This window comes from Cetorhinus maximus, chromosome 30 (assembly GCF_964194155.1).
Source record: "Cetorhinus maximus chromosome 30, sCetMax3.hap1.1, whole genome shotgun sequence".
Lineage (NCBI taxonomy): Eukaryota > Metazoa > Chordata > Chondrichthyes > Lamniformes > Cetorhinidae > Cetorhinus > Cetorhinus maximus.
The window spans coordinates 16894810-16909820 of record NC_135908.1 but is presented as its reverse complement, the minus strand read 5'-3'; the positions used below and the strand labels follow the sequence as shown (position 1 = coordinate 16909820).

The window sequence follows — 15011 nt, the reverse complement described above, 5'->3', positions numbered from 1 at the left end:
ACTTCAACTTAGAATATTTCCCCAAGATAAGCTGTCACACATTAGCAACACTACAACAGTCATTTTATTTTAAAAGTACTTAATAATTGGCTGTAAAGTTTCCTTGGGACATTCTGAGGACCTGTAAAGGCTTCTATAAATGCAAGACCTTTTCATCTCAAATGAGAAAAGCTTTGTATACAGAGGCTTGTTTAATTTTTATCAGTGAGAGTGACTGAATGATCACTAACACCTCTATTCTTAATGTCATGGTGCAAAGGATTGAAACTGCACTGATCTGTCTAACATTGTTAATGTATTTGGCACACAAAGGTGACAGATCAGTACTGGTCCATAGAATGCTATTCTTACTGTCTTAGTGTTGACCTCACCATGAGGACATAAGAACTAGGAGTAGGCAATTCGGCCCCTCTCATCTGCTGTGCTATTCAATTAAATCATGGCTGATCTGCTTGTGTCCTTAATTCCATTTTCGTGTCTGTCCCCACAAAACCCGTGATTCCCTAGTGGATCAAGCAACGCTAGGTAAGGCGTTTCTAGAACAAGCCATCCCTGTGGTCTTGCTGTGATTAATTTCAATTCTGGGTAAATTGTGGCCATTTTTATGATTGGAACCTTGTGCATTAGAAACTGGGTTCATATTGTCGGGCTACTTTAGTGGTCATAAGGATTTGAAGTTAGAAAGTGGAGACCTTTATTCCAACAGAAGTGAAAGAACAGTTTGCTACTCCACTATATCCATTTATGAACCTTGATGAAATACTTGACTGCAGTGAAATCACAGATCTGTTTGATTCTTTGTGTGCATGTATGAACTATCACAAGATCTGTTCAATAGTAAACCACAGTACACACCCTGGATGGTTTTCTCTTCCCTAGCCCAGCATTATTTTTTTTTGGAAAAATATACTTTATTCATAAAATATCTGGAAGAACATTCCAAACCATTTCAAAATCACCATCACAAAAGTACAATCAGGTTCAACTTTTACAACATGTATCACGAGGTGCATCAATACAATCAATGAATATTACAATCATTTGCAGACATTCATTTTGAGCTGTACAGCCCAAGGGGCTCTAAACAGTTCCCAGTCCCTCTGTGCACTGTGGCAGAGCATGTTGAGGTCGATCATAGTGCTGTACCACTGTCTTATATAACTTCGGCTGGAGATCAAATCTGTGCATTTTCTGGTCAGTGTGACTCGCTCAGCACAGGAGATTTTGACTTGGGATTTAATTTTTTTTGGCTAAGTAGGAGGAAGATGAAGAGAAAGTGGAGAAACCAGTTGGGTCATGTGTGAAGCAAGAGTGGTTAGTTTCTTTATAGAGTAATATGGCACACCAATAATATGATTTAGAGGAAGAATACCTAAGGACTTTCAGATCAGAATTCGCTGCACTGATTAAACCCAAGTCACTGGCAGCTTTGTTAGTTGAAAGCTACAGAATGGCTTGTGTGTATTCAGCTGTGGTGAAATACTGCAGTGTGTAAATTTTTTTTACAAGCCCCAACTATTGTAATAAGAAATGGATCTGCATCTCGATAACCATTTTAGTATCAGTCAAGTGGAAAGTAAAGTTGGGGGATGGACTGAGAGAAATCTGTTTATCAAGTACAAATATTTAGTAATTTTTTTTTTAATGGTCACTCCAGACTAAATGGCATCAAACGGAGGTTTTCTGCACTGTTGTATATTCTATTCCACGTGAATCTACCTCAGCTACACGAGTCCCTTCAGATCACCATTGGGTACTAGACTTGTGATCTGGTCTGTGCCACTCACTGGGGTGAGGAGCAGTTGCATGAGGGGATGTGGGCAGTGATTCCCTCCTTAATTGGCTTTTGTTTCATTTCAGTCTTGGACTTTGCAGCTCCTTAGAAACCTTAGCGGTATTGTACATTCTTGTTGTAGTCTGCAGTGTTCCTTTCATTATGCTTTTCATTTTGTGTGTGCACAAACTTGTTTTGAAAGCAGACGTGATTTTTAAGTGCAGTTTTATGAATGCTATTGTGAGCAGAAGTATATTTATTGTTAAACTTGGTTGTGTTGTTACCAGGTAAGTGACATTTACTGTAAATATTCATCCTCTGACAAATGTGCCAGGAGGCTTACCATTCAACATAACATGATTAGACTGGTGCAGTCTGAGTGTACATAGATTGCTTGGGTTACTGGTGGTTTGATTAAAATTCTCCGGTGTAGCAAGTAAAATGAAGGAGAGATAAAAGGTTTACAGCAAAGACTTGTGTTGTTGGAATGGGGTCATTCCAGGTGCTGGATTCCCCCATGTGTGCCTTGTGACACATGCTGCGCAGATGTGACCTTGTAATTTAGGCACTTAATTTAGGAAGTTGAGTGTACTGTTTGTTGGTAAACGGGGTGATGTAATTCAGAATTGCAAAGCCCAAGGTACCTTGTCCTCTGTGAACTGGACATATTGCAGTGGCTATATTTAGACAAAAGCAAAATACTGGTGGGTCTGAAATAAGAACAGAAAATGCTGGAAATACTCAGCAGATCAGGCAGGATCTGTGGAAAGAGAGTTAACATTTCAGATTAATGACCTTTCGTCAGAACTGGGAAGAGTTAGAAATGTAATAGGTTTTAAGCAAGTGAAAGGTGGAGGAGAGGGAGAAGAAGGTGGAAAAGGAACAAAACCTGGATGGGCGTGGAAGACAGGTGCAATGGTAGTGTCCCTATCTCTGGGCTGAAGGGTTCGAGTCCCACTTCAGGACTTAATGGCCATGGAAGATGCATTCATGATGTGGCCAAACAGATAAATCCTTCCAATATGCCTGATGGCAGGCAGTAAGAGCAGGACAGTTTCCTGGTCAGCCATACTGCAGAAGGCAACAGCAGATGACTGCAATACTTGCCAAGTGTAATCATGGACTAATCCAATGAAAGTTCATGGTTGCCAACATAATGGGAAATTGTGACTGAGATTGCTGCTGCCTAGGTTAGCCTTTCCTGCTTTAGTGGACTAAGTAATACTGTGCATTCTGGGCAACTTTATTTCATTATCATATTTACTTTTCTAACCCTAGCTGCGGAGTAATTAAAGGATATCCAAGGATCTCTGAGTTTAATTAAATTTGGTTCTGCAATAATTCAGTGGAAACTTTTAAGCAGCACATCAGCCCCTCATAGAATGGAAAATGTAAATGAGTGTTTAGTGGAATTTAATTATTTTGATGATCGTACATCAAGCCATTATGCATCCACACCATAGAAAGCTCAGAAGTGCTACAGATATATTTAGAAAAATCTGTTGATCTAGTTCATTGTAATGTAATGCTAAAGCTTTCAACTTAATTTTGCTGTTATAAAAAAATGTAAGAACTTGTATCTTGTCCGAGTAATCTGCTTTATGTTTATACTCAGGATTCTTTAGCTAAATCTTAAATATCATGCTCACTGCATAGTCATGTTTTCACTGTTTCTAAGGAAGGATTGCTAGGCCAATGAATTGCTAAGGATTAAGGTTAACCACCATCCTGCTTTTACTGAAGTATTTTCAGGAATGTTGGTTTTTAGTGCTGTTGCAGTCTGTGGTAACTTTACCTTGTATATTGATTCCAGATATACCCTGTCTTCCACAAGCAGTAAGGGACATTGATGAAAGTGCTAGAAATGTACTGGATGTAGTGGATATCCCAGGAACACTGGTGGGTGAGCGAGCTGCGAGCTATCCGTCTCCTGTACACCCCACAACAATTAACTTCTCCTTGAAGCATTGGGGAACAGAGATCAGGTGAGACAATCATACCTTGAGTTATAAGGAAAGCTGCCTAATTCCTGAATGCTTTCAAGCTACTAAAGATCCAGGGGCATAAGTTTAAAAATGAAGGCTTTAGGAGTCTGAACTCGAGGGGTGGCATGTTTTTCACACTGGGTGGCAGAATTGTGGAATTCATTGGAGACAATTGAAGCATCCAGTGTACATTGTTCAGGAGGCAAGTGGTTGCATTTCCAAAGAGAGAGAAGGGTTTGGGGAATATGATGAAAAGGCAGGCAAATGGGATCGACCTTTGAGAAAGGATTAGGCTTGTTGTGTTCAGGCCTTTATCTGTCCTTAAAAATCATTGTACTTTCATTTAAAATCCACAAAAAGCAGGAAAAATCCAATCCGGGCATTTACCGCCCCATCCGTTTATGTCCATCACCAGTAAAGTGATGGAAGGTGTCGTCAACAGAGCTATCAATCAGCATTTACTCACCAGTAGCCTGCTCACTGATGCTCAGTTTAGGTTCTGCCAGGGCCACTCTGCTCCAGACCTCATTACAGCCTTGGTCCAATCATGGACAAAAGTGCTACGCCCAAGGAGGGAGGAGAGAGTGACTGCCCTTGACATCAAGGCAGCATTTGACTGAGTGTAAGGAGCCCTAGCAAAACTGGAGTCAATGGGAATCACGGGGAAAACTCCACTAGTTAGAGACATATCTAGCATAAAGGAAGATGGTTGTGGTTGTTGGAGATCAATTATCTCAGTCCCAGGACATTACTGCAGGAGTTCCTCAAGGCAGTGTCCTAGGCCCAACCATCTTCAGCTGCTTAATCAGTGATTGTCCTTCCATCATTAGCATCACCATTTCTGATCTTATGATTGCACAATGTTCAGTTCCATTCTCAACTCCTCAGATACTGAAACAGTCCATGTCCATATGCAACAACACTTGGACAACATTAAGGCTTGGACTGATGAGCAGCAATTAACATTTATGCCAGATAAGCAATAGATGATGATTATCTCCAGCAAGTGAGTCTCACCAATGGTATTACCATCACCATTAACAAACTTTACTGCAATACCACCACCTAGAAGTTCCCCTCCAAGCCACTCACCATCCTGACTTGGAAATATATCGTGTTCCTTCACTGTGGCTGGGTCAAAACCCTGAAGCTCCCTCTCTAACAGCACTGTGGGTGTTCCTACACCTCATGGATTGCAGCAGTTCAAGAAGGCAGTTCACCACCACCACCTTGAGGTCAATTAGGGATGGGCAATAAATGCTGGCCTAGCCAGTGATGCTCACATCCCATGAATCAATTTAAAAAAACTACAAGAGCAGTTCAGAGGCTGAATATTCTGCAATGAGTATCTCACCTCCTGACTCCGCAAAGCCTTTCCACCATCTAAAAGATACAAGCCAGGAGTGTGAAGCAATATACTCCACTTCACTGGATGAATGTAATCTCAATAACACTCAAGGAGCTTAACACTATCCAGGACAAAACATCCATTTGTTCAGCATCCCATCAACCACCAAAAACATGCACTCCTTCCACCACTGACACATTGTGGCAGCAGTATGTACCATGTACAAGATGCACAGCAACTCGCCAAGGCTTCTTCGACAGCACCTTTCAAACCCGCAACCTCTACCATCTAGAAGGGCAGCAGATGCATAGGAACACCACCACTTGCAAGTTCCCCTCCAAGCCACATACCTTCCTGACTTGGCAAAAGATCACTGTTCCTTCATTGTTGCTGGCTCAGAATCCTGGAACTCCTCCCTAACAGCACTGTGAGTGTACCTATACCAATGGTCCAAGAAGGCGGCTCACCACTTCCTTTTCAGGAATGGGCAATAAATGCTGGTCTTGCCAGTGATGCCAACATTCCATGGATGAATATAAAAAATGATCTCTTCTTCCTATACTACATTAACAAATATCGAAAGTATTTCACATTTTATAATGCTCTGCAGGTTTTTTTTAAAAAGCCAATATTTTTTTGTTGTGATTATTTATCCTAAGATGTTAACTTGTGTTTTTAACCAATCTGAGAGCTTTGTACTGTAGTGATAATATAACACATTTGCCCCTTAATACGCTGATGTTGTGCATGCTTAGCCTGCCTATAGAGTTTGTTTTGAATGCTCGATATATTGTACCTTGTTTTCTTTGTTAGCAGTTTTGCATTATTCCAGTACAGTGTGTGAACTGTTGATAAATGGAAATAGAACCAGCCTACTGGGAAATAAAATATTCCTTTTTCTTAGAGCCTGAAAATTGATTTGTGATCAAAAAGCTTAGTGAGGTTCAGAAGTCAGTGTCTCCTGGACTTCTTAAACTGGCTGAAAATTAAAATGGTATAAAAAACATGTCTTGTGTTGGAAAAACCCTACTTTTTGTTAGTGGAAGGATTGTGGGCCAGCTGTTTGTTGTTACAGTATTAGTTTGGAGTTTATGGGCCATACCTATTTTTTTGGCTAGGCACTGGAATAATATAATTTGGCTTATTTCAGTGATGCCTTTCTGTTTCCTCACTTGAAGCGCTTCTCTTACTGAGGTGCTGAGAGGGGCTGCTAGTCCGACATAGTGGGGAGATGTCATTTTAGGGGCAGATTGATGACTTGTTCAAGATAAATCTTTTGTTATGAGATCTTGTTCTAGTTAACTTAAATATGATTGCTGGGTGGAGTTTCTATTCTTGGGTATTAAGTACAGAAAATGCTGAAAATACTCAGATCTGGCAGCACCTGTGGAGAGAGAAGCAGTTTAGGTTTCAGGTCAATGACCTTTCATCAGAACTCATCAATCTAAAACATTGATAAAAACAAAAAGCTAAAAGCTACTGCGGATGCTGGAAATCCAAAACAAAAACAGAATTACCTGGAAAAACTCAGCAGGTCTGGCAGCATCGGCGGAGAAGAAATCAGTTAACGTTTCGAAACATTAACTGATTTCTTCTCCACCGATGCTGCCAGACCTGCTGAGTTTTTCCAGGTAATTCTGTTTTTGTAATCTAAAACATTAACTCTTTCTCTTTTAACAGAGGCTGCCAGACCTGATGAGCATTTACAGCATTTCTGTTTTTATTTCATATTTCCAGGATCCGTACTATTTTGCTTTTCTATTCTTGGGTATTTATGATGCTGGGTTTACACTTTTCAAAAAAGGCCTATCTTAACTAACTAGAGAACCTACATACAACCACACAGCCCCCAGCATTTTGCCTTCAAATGTCATCAGAAATAAAACAGTTTCTCCTTTCTGGAAACTGATTATACATCTATGCCATCACTAAACCCATCCATTTCTGTAACATTGCCTAACTTTGTTCCTGCCTCAGCTCACCTATTGAAATTCTCTTTCGTGCCTTTGTTACCTAGACTTGATGATTCCAGTGCACTCCTGGCTGGCCTCCCACTTTCCATCCTGTGTAAATCTCAGCTCGTTGATAAATCTGCTGTCTATCTCCTAACTCGCACCAAATCCCATTCGCGCCTCAATCCTATGCTTGTCAACCTACAGTTTAACTAGATCCTCATTAAGCCACGCCTCCTTTTAAAAGCCTTATCCTTATTTTCTAATTCTGTCGCCTCTTCCCTATCTCTGTAACCTCCTCCATCCCTACAACCTTCCTGATATATCTGCACTCCTCTAATTCTGGCCTCTTGAATATCCCTGATTTTAAGCAGTCACCATTGGCAGACATGCCTTCAGCTGCCAAGGCCTGAAGGTCTGGAATTCCTTCCATAAACCCCTCTGCACCTCTGCTTCACTTTTCTTTTCTAAGATCCTCCTTAAAACCTACCTCTTTTGGTCACCTGCCCTAATATCTCATGTGACTCGGTGTCAAATCTTGCTTGATAATGCTGCTGCAAAATGCCTTGGGACCTTTTGCTAGGTTAAAGTTGCTATATAAATGCAAGTTGTTGTAGGTCTAATTTGGTTTCATACTCTGCAATTCTGGATCTAATGCAGAAATTCAATGTCGAATCTGAAACCAGGAAGAGGAAACAATGAGAACCGGCGAAGTGTCTTCTATACTGAGGATTGGGAGCTGCTTGATCCCAGCCTCAAAGAGCTGGAAGAAGCAACAGCACATGAAGAAAAGAGAAAAAATGCAGCAGAAGCAAATAGAGGTTTGTCACTTCATTTTACAGTTGCAATTAAACTTATTCAGAAAATAAAGCATTATTGTACAAACAGGTATACTTTCGGAGCAAGATTACGCCCTTGGGCCAGACCATATTTTTACAATCTGTCTGGAGTGGTCTGATGGTTTTTATTCTACAAAGCCATGGCCAGTTAATGAAACTACTTCAGACAGCCAACTGGATTATAAAGTTAGAAACTTCATGACACAAAGGAGGCCATTGCATCTGTTATGACCAAAAAAGAGACATCCAGCCTAATCCCAACTTCCAGCTCTTGGTCCATGGCTCTTTAGGCTATGGCACCTCAAGTACATATTTTTTAAATGCGATGAGAGTTTCTGCTTTTACCACCAATTCCTGCATCTTCATTGGCTGAACTCTTGATTGCTTTCTTATCATCCTAAGCAAACTTTATCTCCATTCATGACCTCTCCCGTTATTAGACTAAATGCGGGCTTCCTTATAGGTCCAGTGTTTAGAACTAAGCCATACATAGCAGAATATTCTGCAACTCTGCCGAGCTTGCTTGTGGTAGCTGTGGCAACAGTTGGTCCACTAAAGTTTGCCGTTGCTTTTGTGCCAATGGCTTCTGAAAAGTGTACGTGTGCGTCTGCCAAAGATGGGATTGGACTTTGCTCAGATATCATTGATGGGTAATTAGCCTGTTACATACGCAAGTGTCGATCTGTGCATGAAGTTAGCCATTGTGGTATCAGAAGGCTACTGAACCCAACCAGAACTAAAGTCCAGCAAACTTTCATGAGAAAATTGGGGGAAGAGGAAAATATCCAAGCAGAGCATTCATTGAAAAGAAACGTTTACTGCTATCTTCCTGTTCCTCAGGCAACTGCTTCTTCTAGTCCCTTGGCAAAATTATCTATAACTTTTATGAATTATCCCTTGAACTGCTTTTTCGTTCACGAGCTCTACAATTATGACCACGGTTAAATATTACTCCCGTCAGGTCTTTTGAAGCTCCTTTGTCTGAGCTCTTTTTAGATCCCTGGTCCTATAGAAAACATTTCAGTTGTCCTCAAGGTGCATGTCTCCAGGATTTACCCCTGCCCTACAAGTCCTCTTCAATCGCCCTTAACTCCCAGTGCTGCTTTACTTTTTAGACATTTTGTTGGCTCATCCGATCGCAAAGGGAACTGATCCCCTTTTTCCTCCCCCAACATCTCACTGCTGATTGTAGGCTGGGCAGCTCCTCATTAATATGTGTGAGGCTGCAGACTGGAAAAAGTCAAATATTCATTACATGCTACAGCAAGGCCTTTGCCCTAAGGGAAGTTCAAAATACATATTGGTCAGAAGCAGATTCAGTGCCTGATGGCTTAGAGACTGCTCTTCACGACTTATCTAACTTAGTGTTAGAAATGGTTAATAGCTTAATTGCCTGGTCATTGAGTAGAGTTTGTTTAATCATTAATTGATCCAGCATCAAAGTAAGCCATGATCTATGAATCCCGTTCCCTGTTTTCCTTTGTACTGCCTATATGAGATAACCAGGAGGAACTTCATATTCAATGCAGTGATGAGTGGGATTGTCGAAAACTTCTGAAAAGCTGCAGAAATTTGGGCTTTTTGAAAAACATTTCATGTAAACCAAGCATGTTATTAGTAGTTTCTAAATGTTTTTCTGCTTCTGCATCTCATCTTGTAATAAATCTGTCTAGTTTTAGCCCGAGCATGTAATGGGATGTCTACCACCACTCAAAGCAGGCAGGGAAATGTAGTGAAGTAAGATACTCTGTCCCACTCAGAAACATGTAAGGGTTCAAGTTTTGGCTCAGGAGAGACTCTGTCAGCTTATGGAAAGTGACTATCAGCAGTGAGCACAAATTAAAATTGTTGGTAGAACAGCAATAATGGAGTGAAAGTGTCACTGATAAATGTTGAGCAAAGTTCCATTTTCACCAGCGAGTGTCCGCCTGTTTTGTCGTCTTGCAAATCTTTGGTTAGAGTTTGTCCTAAGCAGGGGATGATTCTGAAGTTGCTTTGACATTAACCTTATTCTGCTTGGTCTTGGGGGAGACTGACACTGAGATGCACACTTGAGTTTTGCAAGGCCCAGTTGTTTTTTCCCCAGTAGTGGCCTTAGCACTCCCGGCATACACCAATCAATTAAATTGCCATGGTGATAATGGAGATATTTGTTTGTCATGTGTTTTTGCTGCTGTGGCGATAGCCGCATGTTTATCAACAAGGAAGATCAACTGACAAAACAGGCTCTTCTTGCTGCTCTACAACTTAAACCTACAAGGTTTGTTGTTTTTATGTGTCTGCCAACTGTGGGAAAACCCCGCTCAGGGAGCTGGCAGTTGAAGAGCAACATGAAAACAGTGACAGCCAACAAGCAATGCAAGTTCCAAGAATCCTTTTAGTTGTTCCAGACTTTTAAAATATCCATTAGGTGTGAAAAATCAGCATTTGTTTGATGTCGAGATTCTAAGATGATCGCAACAGTAGCTCATTTATCGTGGAACTGTACAGTACAGAATTAAACCATTTGGCTCAGCGTGCCTCTGCTGGCTCTTTAAAAAGCTATTCAGTTAGGCACTCCCCTTGCTCTTTCCCCATAGCCGTGCAAATCTTTTCCCTTCAAGTATTTATCCAATTCCCTATTAGAGTTACTATTAAATCTGCTCCCACCAGCCTTTCAGACGGAGCATGCTTGATCATCATAACTTGCTGAGTAAAAAAGATTCTACCCATGTCTGTCATAACAGTGGAAAAGTAGGAGCCAAAATAAGGCATATATTTCACAAGATATGGCCAATTCACATTTGTGGGGAAAAAATTATAAAATTGAAATCTTTCACAGTGCTAATCAGCTTAAGTTGGTGAGTCTTCAAGTATATGACATTGTATCTGTACCTGATAATTCAGCCATCTTTGCACAAAAAAATCAAATCATCAAACAATTTTTATTTAGGAACATCAACAATTGGAACTTAGTTCTAAATAATTTGGAATTATGTAACATTGAATTAAGAGGAGCAGACTTTGCTGCAATTACTCTTGCTTTATTTATCTAGTCTTGTCTTGGTTTTAATGTTACCTTCCTAAAATATGCACTATATATTTAATTTGCATCAAGTCTCTCACACTGTCACCGCATATTCTAGACAAGCCTTTACTGGCTGACTGTGTCTCATTAAATTTGTCAAGGTTTTGGCTTTTGGTTTGACATCTTGCTGCAATCTCACTGCAGTTTAACTGACCTATCTTCAACAACTCTGCTCACATACTGTGCTGTTCTGGATTAAGGTTACTGCAACCTCCCAACTCCCAGCAGTCCTTTATCAGAGGGCAGTATTTCACCTACTGTGCCCTGGTATTCCCTCTGGTAATCTCTCTTAACACCTTCATTCTTGCCTTCAAAATCTCCTAGTTCTGAAACTAGTAATTCTGTTTCTACCCCTGTCGCATCACCCTTGGCAAAGAGGCAAATAACATTGATCCATCACTGACCAGGCTGAGGTTAAAGCTGACATACCAAACATTAAAGATCCTTTCCTGTAATCGGGGTATGGCTGGTGAAATAGTGTATACAAATCTAGGGACCATTTAAATCCACTGCTTCTATCCCCAGAGCAACTTAGCAAGCACCTAACGCAACGATGATTTCCTACCACAAGTAATCTGACGAACACTGTGGCTCCGTTGCTTTATTTATACTGCTGGATAATTTACAATTGTTTCCCCATAAGATAACTCTTTTGAATTAAAAGGACAAACAGTAAAACACAAATGTCACATTTATCTTATAAATTTTTAATTCAATAGCAATGCATAAATCACAAAGTTAGGAGATAAGCTAGAATGAGGAATGTGCCCTGAGAAATGCATGTAATCAGTGGAGCAGCATTTGCAGAGACCGTACAGCTAGCCCTGAGCTGCCTTTAGTTCAGTCTGGAATGTACGATTAGTATAATTTGTATGCAGCATTTTTCTCAGTTATTGGAAAGTCTGCCAGCTTCTAGTTTTCCTCCATCGGACCAGTTCATCCTACTGACTTGAGTTTGGGTCTCCCATGTTCTAATCAGTTTTTTGTCTTCTGTAGAAACCTCTGCTGCAGGGGTATGTTTACTGCCTCCTGATCAGTGCTATTCATTTGCCCTCCCCCTACAGTTTAATTTTCTATCTCTAACTCATATCAAGAGTTTGGATGTTTCACAAATCCCCCCACCACCACCCACCCACTTTCTTTGCAGTCAGAAGGGACAGAGAAGATTAAGTGGTGACCTAATGGAGGTTTTCAAGGCGATGAAAGGCTTTGATAGCATAAATAGAGAAAATTTATTCCGTCGGGGAGTGGATCAATAACCGGATGTCACAGATTTAAAATCATTGGCAAAAGATCTAGAGAACAGATGCGGGGAAATGTCTTTCACAGTGTTGTCAGGACCTGGAATGCTTTACCTAAAAAGGTGGTGAAAACAGGTATCACAAATAATTTTAAGAGGGAGTTGGAGAGGTCCATGAGGATGAGGAGTTTATAGGATTACGGGCAAAAAGCAGTGATGTGGGGTTAAAGCATCACTGCTATTTCAAAGTGTCAGTACAGGCACGATGGGCTGGAAGGCTGCCTTCTGCGCTGTAAGTTTCTATGATTCTGTGATTCCAAACTGCTTTACTAAGAACCCTTTTGCATTGAAGGAAATTGCGTGGCACAAAAAAGGTGGACATTTCCTTTTTCCCACGTTTTGTCAGATTTTGCACAGTTTTGCAGGTCCATTCACACTAATAGCAGGGTCAGTACAAAGTGGGTTTGGCTGTGATTGTGGAACCAAGGCCTGTTTTGATACAAGGCCTGTTCTGAGAATTGAGAAGCCCTGGAGGTAGTATTCTCATTCCACTTTGCTGTGGGGTTGGCTTGGGCAATGCCAAAATGATTTTGCTACAATACTACATTTTGCCTGAATGTTGATTTTTTTTTAACATAAGTGGTTAAGAAAAAATGTTTAAAATTAAGAATTTGAATTCAAAATATTGATTGCAGAAATCGAATATTGGCTATGTATTTTCAATAGTTTAAATCCTGATTGTTTTAAATCTTAATCTGTGTTTTAATTATCTTGCTCATAGTAGTTTTATTTTGATCTGGAAAGATTTGTTGATATTTCTTGTAGGATCGGCATTTTCTTTTGATTTTGCAAGAGCAACGCGAGTTAGGCGCCCACCGTTCTTGAGAGACATGATTGGAACATCAAAGAACCGCAATAGCAGTGAGTCGTCACCTGTAGAATGGATTGTTACCAATGGAAAGGCATCAACAGAGATTCAGTCCAGAATTCAAGCTCAGCAAGAAGAATTGAACAAGGTGAAAGAAGATTTAAGCAGTCAGAAGGTAAGGTCTGAAGGGACAAACGGCATTATCTGATTTTTAGCATCTCTCCAGATATGAACAGTTCAAGTGCAACTTGGCGTCGGTGGAAATCAAAGATTTTAGAGGAGTTTGATAAATTATTAAAGGTGGGTTGTACTTCGGAATTGCATAATAATGCATGGCAAAATAGCATGTCACGTTGACATGTGGCTCCACAGAGCCATGTGATGTAGGATTGATTTCTCAGCAGGCTTCCATTTCCAGCTTTGCTGGTGCTGGCAGGTGCAGAATTGATATGGGATCACTATTGTACGCTTTCTTTGTGTCTAACTTGGCTGCACTGGCAGAAGCTTGGGTACCTAACCAGTCAAAGAGGGCAGAAAAGAAAGTAGAGAAATTTTACACCCATAGAAAAAAATAACAGCAATACATACAAATAGTTCAGAAGTGTCTGCTGCAGTGCATTTGGAGCCCATTATGGAACTAGGATTAACAAGAAAACTTCACCTGAGAATTCGATTCAAACCCAATCCATATGATTGAATTAAAGTCTCTGGTTATAAGGAAATTAGTTTGGGCTGTCTCAATTCATTTCGCCACAAAACTGCCTCAGTTGGGCGCTAAGTGGCACTTTGTTGGTGAGAAGGATCATAGGATAAGTGATATGGGCTCTGTCATTTGTATCTACTCTTACGATTGCTCCAAGCAGAAGGAGCCTTGTCCTTCGTAAATCTATATACCTAATCTGACAATGCTTGATACTGACAAAAGTGTAAATTATAAATCAATGCCTTTGTTGACATTTCAAGACATTAAAATCCATTGTTCAAAATCAGTATCCTGGCCAATTTTTGCTCCTCAACCAACTTCACCAAAAAAATAATCTGGTCATTATCGTATTGCTGTTTGTAGGGTCTTGCTGTGCATAAATTGGCTGCTGCGTTTCCTAATTTACGACAAGCGACCATACTTCAAAGACACTCTATTGTGTGTTTGGGGCGTTCTGAAGTTGTTAAAGACACTATATAAATAAAAGCCTTCTTTATATGAATATGTACGCTGCAGGATTAAAAGTGCTGCACAGATTTTCTTTAAAAAACCAGTGCGCCAGAAATGAGTTATGAGAAGAGGTTTGAAATACTGGGGCAGAGAAGAATAAGGCGATTCAATAGAAGTTTCAAAAGGAAGTTTTATTATAGGATGAATAGGGGAATACTGTTTCTTCAGGTTAGGAAAATGATGAGGGCACGTCAATTTGAAATCAATCGCTGAGAGATTGAGGAGTTTTGGATTTGAGAAAGGTGTTGGAACATGGATTTTTAAAAAATTAATTCTTGGGACTTGAATGTTGCTGGCCAGGCCAGCTTTTATTGCACATCCCTCATTGCCCTTAGAAGGTAATGGTAAGCTGCCCGCAACTGAGGGGCTTTTTAGGCCATTTCAGGTGCAGTTAAGAGTCAATCACAACAGTGTGGGTTTGGGTCAGTAGACCCAGGGCAAGGGCAGAAGATTTCCTGCTCTGAAGGACATTCGAGAACCAGATGGGGTTTTACGGCATTCCAGTGATTTCATGATCACTATTAATGAAACTATGTTTTATTTCAGATTTATTAATTAATTGAATTTAAATTTCCCGAGCTGCTATGATGGGATTTGAACTCATGTGTCTGGGATATTAATCTGAGTTTCTGGATTGCTAATCCAGGAATATTGCCATAATACTACTGTTCCCCTAATTGTTTTACCACAGGGGATAGTTAAGGGAAATACCATTGCATCTTCTA

General features: G+C 40.4%; 1 protein-coding gene across 1 annotated transcript in view; it reads left to right on the top strand.

The window, feature by feature from the left end:
• Positions 1-15011, top strand: part of tbc1d2b (TBC1 domain family, member 2B) — a 110254-nt gene that overhangs the window by 42319 nt on the left and 52924 nt on the right. The window contains exons 3-5 of the mRNA XM_078532517.1: positions 3588-3759; positions 7720-7880; positions 13031-13248. Coding sequence (XP_078388643.1) covers positions 3588-3759; positions 7720-7880; positions 13031-13248 — 551 coding nt within the window. The remainder of the gene's footprint in view (positions 1-3587; positions 3760-7719; positions 7881-13030; positions 13249-15011) is intronic.